Genomic DNA, 23,691 nt, shown 5'->3' with positions numbered 1-23,691 from the left:
TTCAGGTCGTAGGTCTAACGGGTCCCTCGGCTATTGTCCTTCAAGTTAATCCGGTGCATGTGAGCGAGATAACTTTCGATTTATGCAGATGAGAGTGAGAAAAATAATGTGCAAAAACAAGTTTGGGGATACAACATACCCATTGTTTTGTATTTGGTCGTTTGTTTGCTTGCCATCCATTTTAGTCTACTCATGCGATTCGTCCATGGTAGATGCGAATTATTGTGCTTTCGGATTCCCACACGACTTATGTGTGTGACTCAGGTGACCTACTAATGATCTCCCATTACAATTACTGCGGGACATGTGGTTTCAACATGATGGCTGCCCTGCTCATTTCAGAAGAAGTGTTAGGGAATGGTTGGACACTAACTATCCTAACAAATGGATTGGACGAGGTGGGCCTTTACCCTGGCCACCCAGATGTCCCGACCTGACCCCCATTGATTTTTATGTATGGGGGCGTTCGTTTTTAACATGAAGAGCCTCGTTTACAGTGAGCCCAACCCCATATCGTCAGTGGAAGTTCTCAAAGAAAGGATAATTAATGCTGCTAACGACATAAGAAGAACATTAACCACATGGTGTAGTGAATAGTGGACTACGTGAAAGAATGAGAAAATGTGTGCGAAATAGAGGTGGACACGTAGAACATGAACTATAAAATTTTATTCAAAAACATTAGGTGATTAAATGTTATTTTGAACTGATTTATTGTTTCATTTAGCTTACTACAATCACCGACGATCTGTATGCCAACTATGAGTTGAGCGTGAGTGACTTTGTATGCCAACTAGCGTTAACAACGCACCGATTACGTTATTTTCCAAACAATAGCCAGTAACTAGTCACTTACGCTCAAGTAATAGTTGGCGTACGGTCATTATTTGTACGATCGACAATGTGAACAAAAAAATGCTATAAAACTGACTGATCTCCTAGGTCAGGATAGCGGGATATCGATGGATGCATGAAGGTTGTACCTAGCCGAGGGAGGCCTATGTTCAATAGTGGAAGCCAGAGTAGGCTGAAATGATGATGCTGAACTTAAGTCAAATTAATTAGATTAAATAAGGACTATTTATTCTGACTGCCATGTAGCCTTAGAAACTAAGTTTCACCTTTGAGGTTAATAAATACCCTAGAGTGTTATACCTCGTTGGATAGCTGATAAAATGTAAATGTTTTTAAGCACATCTGCAGAGCAAGTGCCATAATAATTTTTTTAGATATCCAGAAAAGAAAAATATTTTTTTATAATTTGTACTTATTTTCTTAAGTTTCGATCGTCTTCAATGACCTATTTAGTTAACTTACGTGCAATTTTAGTCATTGAGGTAATTAAGCATCTCATTCTTCATGTAAAAAACAAAAAAAATAATCATAAGAGTCAAAAATATTCAAAATATTCAATTGTATAGCCGAAAAATTGGGCATTTTCATAAAAAAAATTAAAACTCGAATATCTCGAAAACGGTTAAGTTTAGGATGGGGGGTTACATAGTGAAATCATTCAGAAATGATGTGTACTACATGCCCTTAACGGATCTACATCGACTTTTCCTGTAACCCTGTATATGTTACTAAGGCTGGTTGCAGAGCTTGACCGACCGTCAGTGCGTACCGTCGGTCCTGACGATACGGATCAACAATTGTATGACTATGACACTAATGCGCTTGACAATACGCGTGCGTATGGTCGGTCTAGCTATGAACGGTTTTATGAATTTCCATACTTATGGCAAGCGCGACTGACGTACGCACTGATGGTCGGTCAAGCTCTGCAACCAGCCTAATGCCTGATATCAACGTTGCCAACTTGGCATATTGTCTGTCATGTGAGCTTCACAACTTAGACCGGAACACCTCTTTTATATCTAGGGACTAGGGAAAATTAAATAGATATGAAAATATTCAATGGGTCAAAGAAAGACCTGTCTGTAAAGATATCATTGAAACAAATGTGAAAAGCATCTGCCAGGAAATAAATCAACCTTACCAGATACTAAAAACTTAATACCTACTCGTGTAGATGGTTACGGTGCATTTACATCAAATGAGCTAGAGCTAGATCAAGAGCACTCTTTCGTGATCTTTTAGAGTAAACAAAAACTCGTATTCAGTGTTGTTCAGTATTAGAACATTGCATAGAATCTTTTCGAACGCACTAAGAATGCTCTACGCCTGTTTAGACTTAAAAGATTTTGACTTAGTTGGGTTAGCGTTCGCTCGTTTAATCTAAATACACCGTTAAATAAACTGTTTTTGTTCCCTTAGCATTAATTACGTTATAGTTGTCTTTTAGGACTTTACACTTACCAGTTTGCGTTTAATTGCAAAGATACACTATTGAACTTTGCTCGTCGTGATAAATATAGAATGGTCGCCAATTTACTCTCAATTTTTATCATTTTACGTAGCGGAATTGTTGTTAATATATCGATCTATTTTTGGCTTATTGCTGGCGAAAAGTGGGATAAACATGTGGGTTAATGCTGATATTAGTGACGCTGCGCTATTATCATTTAGAAATCATTTTGCGTTTATTTCTGTAACGTAAGAAAATTCGCGAAGTACATGGAGAGAGAACGAATAGCTCTGTGTTATACATGCGAATCTTTATAATAGTAGGAAATGTAGAGAATTTTAATTACCTTAAATATGTAACTGATCTGCATTCAATACGATTATCTATACTAATATTAATAAGCTGAAGTGTGTGTTTGTTTGAACGATATAATCTCAGGAACTACTGGTCCGATTTGAAAAACTCTTTCAGTGAGATAGCCCATTTATCGCGAGGACGGCTATAGGCTATATATCATCACGCTTAGAGCAACAGGAGCGGAGCGATGCGGGTGAAACCGCGGGGCGCAGCTAGTAATTTATAGACACTGATTAACCTGACTGATTAGTTGGATGATATATTTTGCGCGCTTCACGTGTACAGTCAACTTTTAAGGCCAAATTATTTATATCCCTTTGGCGCCACTTCGTCAACAATATTTAAAAATACTTTCTTATCTCTCTTATATTAAAATCTTTGTTCGTAATATAGATAGGTAGGTATCATCTGAAAGAACTGGATAAACAAAGATAGTTATTTTTAGGTATTTTTTATTGTAACTGCGAGTGTCTAAAAATTACTGCGTCTTGTACACCTTTCAGTTCTATCGCCATATTTTTTTTTGTTTGTTGTTACTGTTCATCAATATTCAACTCTATTGAAGACTTCGATAGTTAATTATTCTGATTGCAACTTTACAAAGTTGAAATCTGATAATATTAGAATGCATGTGAAATAAAATATATTATACACAGAAATTAGAAACTTCTGAACTTTATAAACCTTGTTGTAGGAATCTTGGAAAATTTTATTTGGAATTTTGCAAATAAAAGGGCTACCTACTAGATTTTATGATTGTTAAACTAATGCGACGGAACTATAGTAAAGCACGTCTTCAACTAAAACTAAGTTTTAGTATTTTGGACATTAAAATATTTATTACTTAACTGACTCGAGAAAATAATATTATCCTGTTTTCGCATATTCTCTATCTTGAGAAGTTTTAACAATAAGTAGTACCTGTTTGCAATTTCCAGATTTTCACTTGATATATTTTCTTTCATCTGATTGAATTGATTTTGTCGTACATACCTACCTTACACGTATATTCAATATTGCCGTGACCAAGAGAACCAAGAATTCTATATTATATCCTACTAAGTACTAATATTATAAATGCGAAAGTTTGTATGGATGTTTGTTACTCTTTCACGTAAAAACTACTGAACCGATTACAATGAAATTTAGCACATATATAGAGGGTAACTTGGATTAACACATAGGATAGTTTTTATCCCGGAAATCCCACGGGAACGGGAACTATGCGGGTTTTCCTTTGCAAAGGCGGGCGAAGCCGCGGGCGGAAATCTAGTAATATATACAGAACTATATCTCATTCTTTAACTGTATCTTTAACCTATTTATAAACATTATCTTTATAAATGGTGTCAAGTTTACGTGCAAATCGTGATAGTATTTAATGATAAAATGTTATACCTACTTCATATTATACGTAAGCGTCCAGGCTATCAAAGAACGCAAGTCTAGATAGATAACCTAGGTATCTAGGTATAAGAGAGGGAAGCTGGTCGATAATGCGCAGTGCGATGCAGTGTTGCGCATTTGTATATTTATGTAATAGGTATTATTATAGACTGGATTGTTCCTGGTCATCTTTTATGTGAAAAGAACTGTAGACAAAGACTAGAGACACGACTTTTGTATCAATCCATACTTAATATTATATAAATGCGAAAGTAACTCTGTCTGTCTGTTACTCAATCACGCCAAAACTACTGAACCAATTTGCATGAAATTTGGTATGGAGATATTTTGATACCCGAGAAAGGACATAGGCTACCTTTTATTGCGAAATATGTACCACGGGCGAAGCCTGGGCGGACCACTAGTATATTATAAACTCATATAATATCAGCCCAAAAGGGTATTTCTATATGTGAAGTTCTTTATTTGGAATATAATGAAGGAATACATATTTTGATAATTGTTTCGTACCTACTGTGACAGAATATCCTAAATGTTATGCCAAAGATTACGATCCAGACTACTAGAAAAATTCTGTATTATAAGTGCATTTTTCGTTTCTCCATGAAAACTGGTCACAGTACATAGGTATGTAAAGTGGTTTTCTGTTGTCTCGGCGGTGAAATAAATGTCTGAAGAATACATACAACTACAATCAAAGATTACACAACTATCGAGTTCTATAAAATGCATGTATCATAATTTATACCTGTATTATTATGTCTTTAACTAGGTCACTCACTATATCATGTTTTCTTTTGTTAGTACCTTATACAGAATTTCCATTGGCTTCTACTTTTCCTTGAATTATAGACGGAATCCATACAAAATTAAAAAGACGTGTGGCACTCGGGGACTGCATGCCGCGGTAAAGCTATTGCATAGCAAGCCTTCAAGCCACACCTCCGTGCCCGTCGGAGTGGAGAGCGTGAGGTTTTTTCGTTACGGAATTTCTCGATTCGGTCCCCGCGCTCAAGGCCCGCGATAGAAGCTATGCAATAGCTTAAAATAAAATATTTATAATATGTATTAATTTAGTTACTGTATATCTGATTAGTTGAAAAAGGAATTTTAGAGGTTCTTGTCGAGTCTTCTCTGTGAAAACTGCTTTCCGAACTGGTGGGAAATTTTAACTACCCATTTGAAAGCGCTTCTAAAGGAAGTCTAGTTGAAACAAGTAAATGTTTTAGTTCGTAATGTGTTTGTAAATTCATTCAATACGCATTAGCATAGTTTAATGATGAAACATCGGCGACATAATGTTGGACAAAAATAAATCATCACATGACTGCTTTGTTCCGCTACGGTCTAACAATAATGAGTGCTCGAACCTGCTATGTATTAAATAAATTGTGTAATCTATACTAATATTATAAAGCTAAAGAGTTTGTTTGTTTGAACGCGCTAATCTCGGAAATTACTGGTCCGATTTGAAAAATTATTTCTGTGTTAGATAGCTCATTTATCGAGGAAGGCTTTATTATATCATCACGCTACGACCAACAGGAGAGGAGCCACGGGGGTGAAACAGCGCGGAGCAGCTAGTTATTATTATAATAGAATCATTATTTTGGTTAATAGTTTAGTTTATACCTTGAATTAACGAATGAATAAATATGAAATCTCGACGCAAATAGTCTTGAGTTTAAAATTTTTTTAGAGGTGGAGGGTGCTTTTGGTTCTTTCACGCCGCGGCCGCAACGGAACAGAGTACATACTTTTTTAAGTTTTATTTAAGTATATAGTATTCTATATACTTATTTATATGGTCTGATAAAATTTAAAAAGCTTTTAAGTTGTGTCTTGTGTTTAGAGATAGGATAAATTGTAAAACTGCGCTTTGCTTCAAAAATGAGTTACAAAGTGGAAGATACGTGTTGTCATTTTTGCGTCCACATTGCTATTTTGGTTTCACGAACACTGGCTCAATCAGCTGACCGCCAAAAATTTGCGCGTTGCAATAAAATGTCCCGAAATAAATATTTATTTGCGTTATTTTCGTTAATATCAATGGCCTTTTTGATTTTATTGGCGGTGGGAAATTTGAATTTGTCTTCACTATCTAATCTATGCTTTAATTTTATCAAGAGTAAAGATTTTATTTGTCACGATTTAACTTGAAAACGGCCGTACTTGAGCGATTTAAATTATTAAAATTCGTTGATCATATTTTGAAAGTTTAATTTTTACCGCGTATCATTCTTTTTTTTACCTGGGCTGAGCTTGTCCCAGCGACTACTATTATAGATTTAAGAAAATATCAGACATATAGTTTAATATATTATTACCTAATTTGAGTAGGTCCTTACATATACTTTCTTTATTGTCTCAATTTTTTTCTTTTCCTGTAATAATTTCTAGAACATTTATTTAGCTATCAGTTTGATTATCTTATCAATTGCTTATTTATTCGATAAATCCGCAAAATACAATTGATTTCGCCATTTGTTAGTGCGGAATAAAATACATCGGTGAGCGTTAGCAAATATTTTTGTTCTAATATTATATTAGTTACAATATTTTATATATAAAAATCAATGCCACTTTTCGTTGTAATTCCATAACTCGAGAACGGCTGAACCGATTTCGATAATTCTTTTTTTATTATATTCCTTGAAGTACGAGGATGGTTCTTATGTAGAGAAAACGTGAATATGTACCACGGGCGAAGCCGGGGCGGACCGCTAGTATTTTATATATATCTTGTGTAAAAAATACTTTATTCAGAAATAGTAAAAGTGATATCTATAGGTGCAGACTGTAGTGTTGGTGTGCCTGTATTGCATTATTCTCCACTTATTTATCTTAGGGCCGATTTTTCAATCCATAGTAAAAACTTATCCGCCCAATAAAGTATTACACGACAACATTAAAATGTCACCCGTAAACTGTCAAATACGGCCAAAGCAAAGAATACACTTTTGAAATGGTAGTCTAGTAACTAGAACTACGTTATTCGACGAATAAGTATTAACGAAGGATTGAAAAATCAGCCCTTAATATAAGTTATTGCATTCAATACAAACAATAAGATAGGGATGGTCAGTCAAATTAATGTATTTTTACGTGACGTAAGAACATTAAATAATAATAATTACAAGCTAAACAAAAGAATTTTATTTATCGTTATCTCCATAACACGATCAATTATTTTAAATGGCACTACTATTAGTTTAAACAAGCTTATATTTCCAAAATATTAAATCATTTTTTCTTTTGTCCACAGCCAGCGAGTCGTGAAAAAATGGTGTCGAGATCAGCCCTAGCTCTTGCCGCCATCGGTCTTGGTGTTTCAACTTTCAGCGTCCGTCAAATGATCCTCAGCCAATCCAGGAGGTTTTAGCCCAACCACAGACTAAAAAGTTCTACATTAGAACATCTGTAGGTCCGCCATTTTGATTGTCAGCATGGAGACACGAAAAATGCACACTTCTTAGATTTTTGTTCTCCATTTCAGTATTTATTTGTGATTGTGTAAACGAAAAAAAAATTGTAAAAAGCGAAATGTAAAAAAGCGTAATTTATTTTTTTTTATTTTTTTTGCGCGATTGTGTACTCCACCGATTATTTTTTTTAGAAATAAGTCTCCGTTTGGGTGGTAGTATGAGTATGGCTGAATGGTACCTTGCAACCGTTTTATTTTGTGATGGAAACCAAATAAATATAGTCAATAAGGTTTTTGTGTTTTATTTTATACCTCTATTACCTTTTACCTATGAAAATAAATAGGTCAAACCTATTTTAAGAAAAATATCTTATTGTATTCTCGTTAATTTTTCGTACATAGCAATAAAAACATATAAAAGAATTCAATTATTATCTATTGTGAATATAAACAAAAAATACTCCTGTACCTATATTATATGAACAAGTAACATCTAGTTTGTATGGATGTATGGATGTTTGTTACTCTTTCACGTAAAAACTACTGAACCGATTACAATGAAATTTAGCACACATATAGAGGGTAAATTGGATATTAACACATAGCGGCCGCGGGCGGAAATCTAGTAAGCCAATAAAAATAACTGAAATCTTTACTATCTTTTTTGGCTTTAAAGCAAAAGCTACCTACATACCTAGTAGACGAAATTTGATGTTTTTAGCCGTCCTCGATGTATGGGCTTTGTAGCAACGAAATGAATTTTCCAATTGGACCTCAGATTAGCGCGTTCAAACAAACAAACTTTTTAGCTTTATAATATTAGTATAGATTAGAATATAGATCTATTCTAATCGATCGTATAGATTATGAAAGAACCTATAATTTTTTTAACCGACTTCAAAAAAAGGAGGAGTTTATCAATTCGGCCGGTATATATATACATATTTTTTTTATGTATGTACATCGATTACTCCGAGGTTTCTGAAGCGATTTACGTGATTCTTTTTTTGTTCGATGCGGGATGGTGTCGAATTGGTCCCATAAAAATTTTATTCGGCTAGGCCCAGTAGTTTTTATTTTATGAGCATTTTTGTCTGTACTCGATGACGTAAATTATTGGAATGTAGCAAGTAACTTTGATACACTTCCCGGTAACCGATTGAGCTAAAATTTTGTATACCTACGTATGTAAATTGGATAGCGATGAAACATAGAGCTGATTTGATGATGGAATCGGAAGGTGGCCATAGGAACTCAGTAATATATTGACTCAACTTTATCGAGTGTGGGCTCGTTTGATTCGTGTTGAAAATTTCATTAAAAAGTATTAAATAAAATTAACTGCGTTAAAAACAACCTACTTCAAAGTCGGTGCCAAACACTATAAGCTGGTAACTTAGTTTTAAGCACGTGCACCGACATCAAACCTTTTTAGTAAATAGCACATCTAAATAATAATATGTAGTAGGTAATTAATAATATCAAATCTTTTTTATTTTTTACTTTTCCGTTTCTGAAGTCGGTTGTTTTTAACGCAGTTTATTTTATTTAATGTGACAAACTTGTTGGAATGCTTTGCAATCATACTAGGCACAAGCTTGTAGGTACCTACGTTTTTTCTGCGTGCGTTCGTATATTCAAATTCAAACTGTTCTATGTAGTTAATGCCGGGGACTTAAAACTACATAATAAAATAAATTTCACAAAAACCCGTCCCAAAAACTGGACAGCAAAATTGTTAAAAATAAAAATATGATATGATACTAATTGTAACGGTACATTTACATCAAACGAACACTGAGCAAGAGCATTCTATCGTGATCTTTGAACAGTGTTCAGTATTAGAACATTGCATGGAATCTTTTCAAACACTTAAAGAACGAAATAATGCTCTACGCTTGTTTATACTAAATGAATTTGACAGTTGGTTTTAAATGAGCATTCGATCGTTTGATGTAAATGCACCGGAAGGAGCCCTATCCGTCCTATGCACAGAACAGTAAAAACAAAACCTCTTCTGTGGTCCTATCACGTCCTATGCATTTTTTATTGAATGTACAGAATTGAAGTCTTCTAGTTTTATTGTAGGTTTGATTATCCTTTCTAATATTATAATTACCTAAGTAACTTAGGTCCAACATATTTTTGAGACCAGTGAAAGGATATAGGATAGGTTCTAACTATGCGGAGTTTCCTTTCAATATGCGAGCGGAAAACTAGAATCAGGTAAGCACACTGTATTATTATTTACTAGGCACATCAAAATAATGCCATCTTAACATGCATAAAAGCTTATCGTAAATAGTTCAAATAGGGATAAAATGAAACACAAAATAAAATTCTAAATATTAATTAATTTCATACTATTATTTGAATTAACAAAAATGCTGACAAATATAAACTTAACAATAGGCATATGAAGGTACAAAATGTTCATACAAAAAATACTCCAAATTGTTGTATTTTTAAATTTGATATTTTTTATAAATTTGCAACTGGGATCTTCAACATGTCAAGAAATTATCATATAGGCCAACATATTATGGACAATTTTTTCTCTTATTCACTTCAAATCATAACATTAAATAAATCAGAAAAATTTTATACAGAGATGTACATATTTTTTTTTAATTACTGCTTGCATTTTACTGCATATTCTTAAAGATTATACAATACTATTAATTTATATTATCTAATGATTGAACGTTGATGGAGTTGTAAAAAAATTAAGGTACCTAAGTTTAATTCAAAAGTCAACAATCAAAAATTAAAACTTTGTGCACAGATAACAAAAAATATAATATTTTATACAACAAAAATGCAAAACTTCAACAAATCTAATTTAAAAAAGGATAAATGCAGTGTAAGTACAAACATATTTAAGAATATCGGAATTATTTTTAATAAAAAAAAATAGCGGCCGAATTGATCCTCCTCCTTTTTTTGAAGTCGGTTAAAAATGGGCAAAATCTATTTGCACATTATACCTAAATGATTTACAAAAATAGTTGATAAATATCAATTACGATTTTTTGCCATTTTAATAGATAATCAAATACCAATTAGAAAATTAGTGGACAGTTATATCTAAGCATCTAGAATACTTGCTTGTACTTTAATTATTATTGTATTAGTAATTTACTAATTATTATTCAAATTCCCTACTCTACACTACGTGTGCTTACCTACAGAATATAAACATAAAAATGAAACAAAACATTCAATTTACACAAATAATATTGTCTTATATTACAAGTGTTACGACCGACTTAACACTGACGGGTCCTGGGTTCGATTCCCGGTGGAGACGAAGAAAAAAAATGTCTCACTACTACTTACCTACCTACCTACTTGTCCCTAAAGAAAATCGATCAGTGAAACAGATGTATAATGCATCTGCCCCTTACCCCACTAGGGGACATGGGACTTCATTTTAACGAAAGTTTACAAAGTCAGGCATTAATTACTAAATTTTATGATCAACTATAATATATTTTTTTTTATCAATTTTATATAACAAATGTGCGCATTACTACAGCACTTACATCAAGAGAAGTATTTTTATATAAGCCAATAGTTATTTAAGATAGGAAAATGGGAATTTATTAAGAATTACTTTATACCACACGTCATACATCATGAAAACATTGCATTAACAAAAAATACCTATGTCAAAATTAATACTACACTCGCATACAAATCATAACAAATATACATTTTTGTAAGTTTATCATCAATTAACAATAAACTCGCAAACAATTCATACTCGATTCATAACAACACAACAAAATAAACATTCGAAAAACCGCCAACCAACTTTGACGTAAACAACTGACGTTTGACACTGACGACCACAGACAACAAAACACACGCGCATAGACAATAAAGGTCCAGTAAGACGATACTATATTGGGAAATGACAGTTAGGGATTCAAGGACTCTGAAAAGCTATAGAGATGTCCTTGAAAACCTCACGCTATGCGCGCTTGAAGTACTGCTCGTCTATGCGTTTGGCCAACGCGACGAGGCTCTCGTGCCTTCGGACGGTCTCCGCTAGTTTCCTACACGGCAGGCGCGTGGTTATTATTGTGAATACGTGGCCAAAGACTAGCGCGTCTAGCTCCGTTGGTCTGGAAAGAGAAAAATAATATTAAACGGATAATCTAATTACAAATTAATAATTATCATAAATTAATATATATAATATAGCTAATATATTATATACCATGATAACTATTGCAAAATTTATTTTACACAGACTATTGATTGATAAAACCTATGTTAAACATAATATCTAAACTATATGTATAAGTTATTTTAGTGCTAACGTACATATAAAACAGTAAATAAGTAATTGTGTTAAAATACCACATGTATAGTTTAAATTAATTAACTCGGATAGTATATAAATGCCTACTCGTCATAAATCGACATATTAAATGATGAAGAGATCGTATTTTTTGTCTATACCTATATACTCGACATTAATGAAACCAAAGCAACGTTAAAAGTAAAATCTAAACAAATCGCTTCTCACCTTATCTATTCAATATCCCTCAGTAATCGTATATCATACAAAAACAATTACGAAAAGCAACTTTTAATTAAAACAACATGAATTTTATCAGAACACACAAAGTTAAATTAATTTCCATCACAATTAATACTTGAAATGTATATAGGTAAGTGGTTAAAAGAACGTGACAAAGATATTTTAGCGTAAAAAAATAATATACAGTAGTTAGTAGCATAACATGTCATATAAGACTGAAACAAACAAAAAAAAAATATTTCACGATAAGTGAAGTCCCGTGTCCCCATAGTGGGGTAAGGGGCAGATGCATTATGCATACATCTGTTTCAATATTCTCTGACAATATTTCACGATAAACTACTAATATTGCCTACTCAGTCTTTGTTTATATTATCGTCCCCAAATTATACAGTTTATTGCATAAATCGATCAAAGACACGACAAATGGCTTCTTTTTATAATATGAGGCTTTTAAAACCGCCAAAATACCCTTGTCAGACCGTATTCTAAGGGCTACCGCGCAAGAGCATCTTTTGTCTCCGCAACTATTTTGTCTCTCCCATCAACTCTATGGGCTAGTAAGAAAGTGCGCGCACGTAGCGACGCAACTCCCCATAAAGTTGATGGGAGACACAAAATAGTTGCCGAGACAAAAGTTGCTCTTGCGCGCTAGCTATAAATAACAGGCACAAATAAAAATAAACTAATCAATATCAGCAACAAGGAGTGGACTAAAGAAACCAGCATTGTCTTGTTTTAGCGACTTCAAGAAGCTGGCAACACTCATTTCATCGTTAGCGTCCATTTTTAATGTAGAATCAGACCCTGAAAGGTGATATTATTTTATTCGACCTCTCTCTCAATAAGAAAAAGAATAATTAAATCGAAATTTCCTGTAGTTTGAACCAATTTTTGTATGTGACATTCTTATCTATTCCGATTCCAACATGAATTATAATTTCCAAGTTCAATTGAATATGTCAAAAGAGGTTATCACCCCTATAATGTTGCCAGTTAAAAATAGCATTTTTTTTAGGGTTCCGTAGCCAAAATGGCAAAAACGGAACCCTTATAGTTTCGTCATGTCCGTCTGTCCGTCTGTCACAGCCGATTTACTCGGAAACTATAAGTACTACAGTGATGAAATTTGATGGGAATATGTGTTGTATGAACCGCTACAAAAATATGACACTAAATAGTAAAAAAAAGAATTGGGGGTGGGGCCCCCCATACATGTAACTGAGGGATGAAATTTTTTTTTTCGATGTACATACCCGTGTGGGGTATCAATGGAAAGGTCTTTTAAAATGATATAAAGTTTTCTAAAAAACATTTTTCTTAAAGTGAACGGTTTTTGAGATATCAGCTCTCAAAGTCGTAAAAAGTATGTCCCCCCCCCCTCTATTTTTATAACTACGGGGTATAAAATTCTAAAAAAAATAGAGGTGATGCATGCTAATTAACTCTTTCAACGATTTTTGGTTTGATCAAAGTATCTCTTATAGTTTTTGAGATAGGTTGATTTAACTGTAAATAATAAGTTTATTATATTTGCTGCTACGGAACCCTTTGTGCGCGAGCCCGACTCGCACTTGGCCGGTTTTTTTACTTGAACCAAAAATTAAATTAAAAATATAGACCATGCAATAGAGGTCAATTATAAATACAAAAAGAAAAACGTAAAAACCTCTAGAAAATTCCAATCGAGACACACTTGACTTCACAGACGTTTTATTTTCAATACTTGAATTGCTCTTAGTTTTACTTCCGCTTTCATTATCTATTGTAACCGTTGGCCAACTGATAAAAAAATCAATAAATAAATAAAAACAAACTTATTCGAAATAACCTACTGTTATGCAAATATGTATTAATCTGTTACTTTATAGGGGCATTATAAATGTTGTAATCGCAAGAATTGAAAAATGTATATCGGTGTTGTTTAATTAGATTCAATGGCGTTGTATTTACGATATTAATTTGTTTATACATTAATAACCATAATAAACTTATTAACCTCAATAACAAATCACATATTAAGTCCATTATTAATCCATACTCCATACTAATATTATAAATGCGAAAGTAACTGTCTGTCTGTTACTCATTCACGTCTTAACTACTGAACCAATTTGCATGAAATTTTGTTTCGAGATATATTGATACCCGAGAAAGAACATAGGCTACTTTTTACCCCGGGAAATAGAACAGGTTTTATCCCGGAAATCCCACGGGAACGGGAACTATGCGGGTTTTTCTTTGAATGCGCGGGCGAATCTGCGGGTGGAGAGCTAGTATTGAATATATTAATACAAACAAAATTACCTAGATACATTATTATCACCAACATTCATTACTTCCGACGCCAAATGTTTATCTGTGACCAAACCATTGCTATCATCTTCTATAATCTGTATCACATCTTCAGTAGTGGCCACAGACACACTATTCTCATCTATGGTATCTAGAAACTCGTTGACACGTATGTAACTCTTATCTATGGTCGGACAAGGAATGAACTCGAAGTTGCTTATGTCCTTCTCATAGACAATCTCGTCTACATTATCTATGACTTCGTATAGAATATCCGTTATGAAACTGTGCGAGTCTTTTAGCTCGTTATAATTATTTTGACCGTCATATTCGCATATAATGTTCCCTTCTTTAGACGTCATTATGATCACTTGTTTAGAGGCGAACGGTTTAAAACCTGAATTAAATGTATGTTAAGATAAATATTAATATTTATAGATAAGCTTAAGATAATATTTAAAGATAAAGCTAAAGATGACTAAAATAAGTCTGTTAGTTAAATTACATTATTTTAACCAATTACTGATTAACTAAATCTAAAAATCACCATTTTACATCACCGAATATTCACACCAAAACTACACTCATTTATGCACTATAAAAAAGGCCAAAAATGCGTACAAACTGCGTAATTTTATTTTTGAAATCATTATTGCAACCGATATTACTAACATATTTAACCCTTATTAAAAAAAGCTACAAACTAACCATAATCTAACCAACTACCTTCATAATCCACCCAACTACCCTCATTTCCTACAAAAAAAAAATCAAAAAATCAATCAAATATTAACCAAAAACGTCCTTATTGTACACAACGCTATCCTTGCTTATACTGCGTATGCACATTTTTGACCGTTTAGTACGAGATACGGCTCGTTCGGGGGAAACCCTTCTTGAGGATAGCTGGCAACCCTGTGTGACTAGATATTCTTCTTGCGGCTGTGTAGTTATTCATTTGTGTGAAAAAAATACATATTTAATGTCACTAACTACTCAGTAATACATAGTATTTGCTTGAGATTTTTCAAATCTTAAAGTTTACAAAAAAAAATTTTTTTTTTCAATATATCTTCTATATCTGTCTCTTATTTCTATATTACTTATTAAATAGTAAATACAGAAATTCATCAAAAAAAGAATTTAAGTTTCTTTTATTTTAATAAAATACATTTCGGACAAATTATTAAAAAAACTCCTTGAGCTAACTACATTATAGATACCTACTTCTGACACACTATATTACAAACATACAGACAGACAAATAAAATTTTCACTATACAGCTTGTAACAAACTTAAAAAAAGAACGCACCGTCAATTTCATCATAGTCAAATTGGTCATCCGTCTGACGTGACGCAATAGACAACTTGTGATGGATTTTATCATAAGTGTAGCTTTTGGACCGTTAGCTGATAGTAAGGCTCGTATATGTCCATATACTAGAGCATCTAATGGAGTCGGTCTATAGGGAAAAGGAAGGGAAGTAATAGGAAAAGGGAATATCAATAGTTTAATTATTATTCTTAGTCACTACATAGTATAAAAAAGAGCGTGTGCCGAGCACACGTGTCAGAAGTGAAACTTCTTTGGCAAGATTCAAAGATACCTAAAACGTCGCCTTACTACATGACGTGACGGTATTGCCATGACGCGCCTAAAGAAGTTTTACTTCAAAAAGTCATTTCCCGTTATCTGTCCTTATGTATGCTTAGATCTTTAAAACAACGCAACCGATTTTGATGCGGTTTTTTTCAAAAAATAGTGTTACTCGTGAAATATTTAAGTATATCTTTATCACGATAAAACTGTTGGACAGATTTTGATGACACTTTATACATGAGCAATAGAAATACTTGATTTTGCCCGCAGGTGAATCCGAACGGCATAGCCTAGTATTATTGTAAAAAAAGTCTACTCACGTTCCAAAGAAGTAATCCTTGTCACCCAACCTTTGACTAAGCGAATTGCAGCATTGTTCCACCTGGAATTAATAAAAATTACTTTAATTTATAAGTCATAGAAATTTATTTATTTTTAATCAAAATGTATCTAATGTGAAATACATTATTTTAAATAAAAATCTTGTATTTTCTAAATTATAGTCGTATTTTTTATAAATTGTGCTTGTCTGTTTCGATTTTATTGTTATTCTATCTAAAAAGATCTTTTTTAAAATCTTTTAACCGTTTGTAAGCATATTTACCAAGTAACATGATCTGTTATTTTTTGTAAAAAAAACAACAACAACTACTAACCATAAATTAGATTTAACTTGTTTTATTTTTAGTTTATAATTTTTTTTACATTAGTTGGATTTAACCGTAGATTTCAAAAATAAATAGAAAATTATTTATCTAAAAGCATAATTTCCATCAATTTCACCATACTCACATCAGCCAAAACCTGCTCCAACGTCTTATCATACCAATGCAACGCTCTCAATCTCTTCACTACACTGTTTCGTTTGGACCTCGTTTGTATCCAACCGAGCGGCCACGGGTACACGGACGAGTTGCGTATACGTGTCACCGTGTTGTATGTGTCTTGGTCTATCCACGATATATAGAGCTAGAATTGTAATAGATTATTTGCTACGGTTAAAGTGTGGAAGAAATTAAATTAAAACTTAAATTTCTTGCTGAAATAATCAGAATGTGTGAAAGTAACAAAAGTGAAACTTGCGTTATTAGTATATTTTTTATTTAAGTTCACAAGTGTTCAATTTGCAGCTTTTTTGAAACATCATACATAGAAATTATCATAACACTGTTTTATGTTTAGGAAAGTAGTTTAACAAGATCAATTCTTGTCTTCGATTTAGCGCGAACTTGTATATACACATAATATTGATTATTATCTATAGAAATAAAAATGTAAAACTCGAGAGTAGCAATTCAACAAACATTTTTTTACGTTTTTCTTAAGAAATTAAACCATAAACAGGGCAATGGGGCAGAACTATGTTTGCCAGACTAGCTAGCTAGTATGTAACATAATCTCATTTGTCATTTAGAATCCATAGCCATCTCTAAACAATAATTTAAAAAAAAATCACTCAATACACTTACCTCAGCATTAACCAGCACATTAGTGATCAAGCTCATATACGCCCTCATCTCGGCCCGCTCCTCCGTACTCAGTTTACTGCACAACGAGACCCCTTTGTTCGCAGCAAACTGTACAATCGGTTCCAACTCGGAGACCACAAACGCACCGCACTTGATAAACGGCACTCGGCCAGAGGGCGACATGAATTCAGCATTCCAACGCATTTCTACTTCGAATGGTAGGTTGCACATCTGAAAAAATATGTATATGTAGCAGACAAATTGTATTATTTAGCCTAATATGACGAGAATTCGTAATCAGAAATATTTGGTTCAAATAGGTATGTGTTATGTTGAATAATATTACAATACATTAGTTACAATGATATAATAAGTTTAACAGCATAGATCGCTTAATAGTGGCACGTCGACATGTGGCTAATTGGCCACATTGTACTTCAGCTGTCACTATATTGCTCACTATATAGTATTTTCTAATTGATTTTTCGGAAAACCTTTCGTTCACTATAATATTATAATTTATATAAAATATAGTCCACATCATGGCAAATCATATAAAGATTAAAAAAAAATCACGGTTGCCGTTTTTCACCTGGCCGCAACATCTTCGTAGCCTGGTGCAAACAGGTTGATGATTTCGATCCATTTATACGTTCATAACGCACATTTATGAATCATATATCAAATTAAAGCTATGTTTTTTCGTCAATTAAATAAGTAGTGAACGAAATGTTTCACGAAAAATCAATTAGTTTTTTTTTTATTAAAAATGCTTGCAGCCAAATTTTGACTGGCAACCTAGTCGATATATATTCTCCTAATTATAAATATACATAAAAGTATGGTTTTAGCAAAAAAACTGAGAACGCAATGATCCTGCCTACCGTTCTTGAATATCAAATGTTTTGTTGGTAACATATCTCCACAATTTAAGTTATAATGTAATTCTATAATGAGCTCACCTTTAAAAAAGCTTGTACGGCTAAACAGCTAGCATTGTCCGGTAGAAGTATTTGTTCCACTTCATATGGCTGGAATAGCTTGACATTGTCCGGCCATGGCTCTTGTGCTGTAACGTTTTTTTAATTATAAACCACCATCAATAAAGAAGGGGGTTTTATGTTTTGGAGAATGTATTTTTTAGCTTATTACTATTTGAGATTATTATTATTATTGAAAACATAAAATATGTCAGTTAAGGTTTATAATACAGGATTTTAAAGTTATTGTTTTATATTTGTATTTAAACAAAACAAAAAAGTATAGAGAGGAAATATTTAATATTATTTGTGTAAGTTTTTTAAAAATAAAATAGTATCTTTAATATGTGTGTGTATCAAAAGAATATGTTACTGAAGTGTGTGTAAATTTTCTATTATCTCTAACATTCTTATTTTATAAATAGTATAAGTTTTACACATATTAAATATGTATCAGTTTGATGACTAATACAGTTTTTTTGGGATACAATGCATGAGTCAGAGCCCTTTGGCAAATTTAGTAATTGGCAACAGTAACTGTCCTAATATATTGTGTTACATTAACTTACACACACAACATACCTAGTTATTATATTTACAATAAATTAAAAAGAACACAAATTGTAGTGAAAATTGTTTATACTTGTGTAAAACTTCATAGAATAGCCATTTAAAATGGATACTCGAATGTGTTAATTTATTCTTATTATTTTGAATTGAAAGTGTTGGTCTGTGTTGTAAAACATATAACATATTCATCTATGAATCTCTTTATGACATTTAATACAAATTTATATTATTTTATACAATTTCATGCTGAAATATTACATCCTCATGCAACATAGCCTACAAAGTCAACAAAATAATAATTACTAGCATTTAAGATTTATTTTAAATAAATTAAATTAGACTCACGTCCAAAGTGAGGTTAAATAAAATTAAATACGGTAAACACAGTAACAAAGTAAAAATCCCAAAAAAGAAACCTTTTATATTAGTTACAATTCAAACCAATTCGTAACGCCAAACAACGATTTTAACACTCAAACTATACCAAATACGAAATCATCAAGAGGCATTTTTAAAGAATATCGCTGGCTTTACTGGCCAAAAAATGATGTAACAGAGGACGAACTGAAAAAGTAGATCAGACCGCGTCTAAAATTAAATAAATGTGTCAAACAAAAGAGAAATTAGGTGAAAACAAAATTATGTAACCTCGCGGCTCTTTGTAAATACGGAATCGTATAGAACTTACCGCTCATGGATGTAATAATTGTATCTTTAAGAGACATTTCTGGCATTTCAATATTACAATATAATCAATAAACCACTTTTTCCTGTTTAAAATATTTTATAGAAAATATAAATCCAATTAAATCAAAACAAGAAACACATTCCGACGGCCGACATTATAAAATTGACAAATGACAGTTCGGAAATCAAAGACAAAAGACAAAAGCATGACAAAAGTCAAAATATGACATTGATATTGTTTTTACAATTGTTGCCATTTAAATATGTAAATAAGTTTAGCTATATAAAAAACAAATCCTACGGAAAGGGCTTGTTCTTTGCTGTTAGAATATCTCTATCTATCTTCTATATCTTTTTTTTAAATAAATACGTAGCTGAAAAGTGCGAAAACAGGTTCAGAGAAAAGCCTCACATCGCAGTATCAGTCACAACTCACACATCAAAATAGTCCAATAACAAATGTTTTTCTATATAAAAAACAAAGTCGCTTTCTCTGTCCCAATGTCCCTCTGTATGCTTAAATCTTCAAAACTACGCAACGGATTTTGATGCGGTTTTTTTTTAATAGTTAGTTTTTTTTTTAGTGATTCAAGAGGAAGGTTTTAGTATAATAACATTTATTAGGTTTTAGACAAAGCGGGCGAAGCCGCGGGTGGTAAGCTAGTATTATATAAAAATGTAACCCGTTTCATGTTGTCACGGCATCACGTGTGAACGGGTGGACCGATTTCGATAATTCTTTTTTTTTATTATATTCCTTGAAGTACGAGGATGGTTATTATGTAGAGAAAACATAAATATGTACCACGGGCGAAGCTGGGGCGGACCGCTAGTAAATCAATAATACACAATACATTGTCGTATTACTAAATGTTGAGGTATTAATAAACTTACCCATTTGTATTAACTTTGTAATATTATCTCCAACACATGCTACATTCTTGTTCAGAAGATTTATACCAAAAGCAAATTCTTCGTCGTCAAAATCAAATGGCCTTTCTATGGGTTCCGCCTGTTTAGCGTCATTTGTGATATTTGATTTAGAATGTATTAATTCATTGTATTTATTAAATATTGCTTCTCCCACTCTACTTGCAGGTGAAGAAGAACGGGGTGTTGCAATTGGTGATTGAAATATCCATTCAGGTGATAATGTAGATTTTAATCTAGGTTCTTTAATATCTTTATCCCACATGTTGTAAACGCTCATTATTAATTTTATTACGAAAATCCGAAATTATTTTTCTACTTGATTAATTTTAAAATTCCCTCGTACATGACGCTTATGCCAATATTTCTCACTGTTGTCATGATCAACATTCTTCTTATATTACTATCAGAGGATTTTCATAAATAAATATTATTGTACTTAGCAAATATTATATAATTTCTTCGATTAGTTACAAATAATTCTCATCATAACTTGCATTAAAGATCTAAGCTTGCTCCTCATGAATAAATTTAATTTATAACAAGATTAAAATAGCTATAATATGATTTTTAATCTATAGTTCTAAGACAAACATTTTGGTTTGGTTTGTTTATTACTTGCTCTGTGGTTTGTTTGCGCTTTGACAGTTTGACACGCTCCGATCTCGTAAAACAAAAATTTTGTTATAATAAAAGGTTTACGTGATAAAAAGGATTAATTAGTTATAATTTAGTATATTTAAGTTAATCATATTGAACATATTTATTAACTATAATGGCAGATGTTTTGGATATTGAAAATTCAGAGGAATTTGAAGTCGACGAAGATGGAGAGCGTAAGTTTATTTATCGTATATTTGCATGATCTTTCATTGTTTATCGCTATATTTAGTATATTTATTATGTAATATATTGTTTTAAGATACATTTTTACATCGTATAGATAAATTAACCAAGTTAAACAAAACATAATAAAGTATAGGTTATGTTTAATCGGTTCCGCGTCCCTAAATTATTGTATGCATAAAAATAAACCATTAGCTACAGGTATATCAAACAAAGTGAAACTGAACTAAATCTATAAAACAACAAAACAAAAATAGCATTAATAATAATTCAAACACTGAATCATTTTACGCTTTTTATTATTGTGTTCTAGTTTCAAATGTTTATGAAAAATGAATTTCAGTGATTTATGTAGCTAATCAATACTTTTATCTGTGCTTCTAGAGGGAATCGCTCGTCTGAAGGAAAAGGCGCGAAAACGTAAAGGTCGTGGTTTCGGATCTGAAGGTGGTGGACAAGCTGAGAGGGGAAATAGGGGAAGGTATGAAAAAATTTACTCTTTTTTTTAATAATTTTATATAATGTTTGCAGAATACCAACATTCCGTTCCATTCCATTCTATTTTCCACCACATCTTATGAAAATTTGTCTTTTAAATACTCATTTTCCTTCACAGATATGACAGTTTAGCCCCAGAAGGTGACGGTAACACACCAGGACCACAGAGATCAGTGGAAGGTTGGATTTTATTTGTCAGTAATGTACACGAAGAAGCGCAGGAGGAAGATATTCAGGTACCTATTTATTTCAGTACACTCATATTTACTAATACACTCCCTCATAAATATAATGTGTCTTGTATACACAGTAGCAATGAGCATTGTTCTTGAGGCAGATAGTTTATATTAGGTCAATGTAAGAATTTTCTTTATGGGCAACCTGTTTTTTTTTTTCAAAATTGTTTAAATTCAAATCATTAAAATACATTCACCTATTTTTAAGGTTCAAGTTGTAGCAGAATGTTCTACCTGTATGCTTAACATACTTGGTAAACATTGTTTATTTTGATAGTTATAATATTCACTTTTTTGTTGACAGAATCAATTCTCAGAATTTGGAGAGATTAAAAACATACATTTAAATCTGGATCGTCGTACCGGTTTCCTCAAAGGATATGCGCTAGTTGAATATGAAACATACAAGCAAGCAGCTGTAAGTATGAGATATTTAAAAGAAATATTTTAAACTAGCGTTCACCCGCGTTTTCAAAGAAAAACCCGCAAAGTTCCCGTTCCCGTGGGATTCCGGGATAAAACCTATCGTATGTGTTACAAGTTACCCCCTTATATGTGTGCTAAATTTCATTGTAATCGGTTGAGTAGTATTTGCGTGAAAAAGTAACATACACATTACATACAGTAACATACATCCTGACAAACTTTTGCATTTATAATATTAGTAGATAGTAAAATAGGATTTACGTAGTGACAGAGCATTTTATGGTAAGATTTTTGTGTCTGCAGAAGAATATAGAGTGATATAGCCTTCTTTTTATAAACATCTCATTTTGATGGGCAATCAAATTTATTTAGCTATAAAAAATAACCTATTACTTTTTTCAGAGTGCACGCGAAGCCCTAGATGGGGCTGATATCTTGGGACAATCAATTTCAGTGGATTGGTGCTTCGTTAAAGGCCCCACAAAGGGGCACAAGAAGCGACGATAGTTCTAGTGTAACAGTATATTTATATTCCAAGAGTATGTGTTTTATATTTAAATAAAAATTCTGACCGTCTATGTGTTTTTTATTTTAACTTTATAATTTTCATGCTATGAGAAATCTATACTAATATTATAAAGCTGAAGAGTGTTTGTTTGAACGCGCTAATCTCAGGAACTACTGATCTGATTTGAAAAATTATTTGTGTTTGATAGCCCATCTATCGAGGAAGGCTATAGGCTATTTATATCATCACGCTAAGACGAACAGGAGCGGAGCCACGCGGGTGAAACCGCGGGGAGCAGCTAGTAGTTTAATATGAATGAGTAAAATCGGCAACTTCGAGTCAGAAACGCAACACACCGTAGTTCTGTAAATAATTTAATACATAAGCACATCCAATTTATAACTGCGCCAACTATTGCATAACCTTTGAAAATTTCAACCTGCTAACTAAGTTCACGATTCATGAGATACCTACCAACCATTGCAATTTGATCGATTTGTTTGCGGATAAGGTTGAAAAAAATAGAAGTTTGAAGCCTATTTCCCAATAATTTTCCTTTTTATCAGTTATAGAAATGGTGGTAAAAAGTTTTTGACC

At 32.6% G+C, this 23,691-nt stretch overlaps 2 protein-coding genes across 2 annotated transcripts; one reads left to right on the top strand and one right to left on the bottom strand.

Moving 5' to 3' along the window:
* Positions 1-12,655: 12,655 nt before the first annotated feature.
* Positions 12,656-20,897, bottom strand: LOC123704185. The gene is made up of 10 exons (XM_045652496.1): positions 20,545-20,897; positions 18,376-18,482; positions 17,414-17,644; positions 16,737-16,913; positions 16,265-16,326; positions 15,657-15,807; positions 15,138-15,285; positions 14,356-14,740; positions 13,718-13,830; positions 12,656-12,855 (listed from the first exon to the last, which is right to left on the bottom strand). The coding sequence occupies exons 1-10, from the start codon at positions 20,858-20,860 to the stop codon at positions 12,734-12,736; spliced, it is 1,812 nt and encodes a 603-aa protein (XP_045508452.1). The 5' UTR covers positions 20,861-20,897; the 3' UTR covers positions 12,656-12,733.
* A 312-nt stretch (positions 20,898-21,209) lies between these two features.
* Positions 21,210-23,162, top strand: LOC123704184 (RNA-binding protein 8A). Its single transcript, XM_045652495.1, has 5 exons — positions 21,210-21,416; positions 21,811-21,907; positions 22,043-22,160; positions 22,465-22,578; positions 22,989-23,162. Exons 1-5 carry the CDS (start codon positions 21,356-21,358, stop codon positions 23,091-23,093), a joined length of 495 nt encoding a protein of 164 aa, XP_045508451.1. The 5' UTR covers positions 21,210-21,355; the 3' UTR covers positions 23,094-23,162.
* The last annotated feature ends 529 nt before the right edge of the window (positions 23,163-23,691 follow it).

This window comes from Colias croceus, chromosome 28 (genome assembly GCF_905220415.1).
Source record: "Colias croceus chromosome 28, ilColCroc2.1".
NCBI lineage: Eukaryota > Metazoa > Arthropoda > Insecta > Lepidoptera > Pieridae > Colias > Colias croceus.
This window is presented reverse-complemented; position numbering and strand designations above follow the sequence as displayed.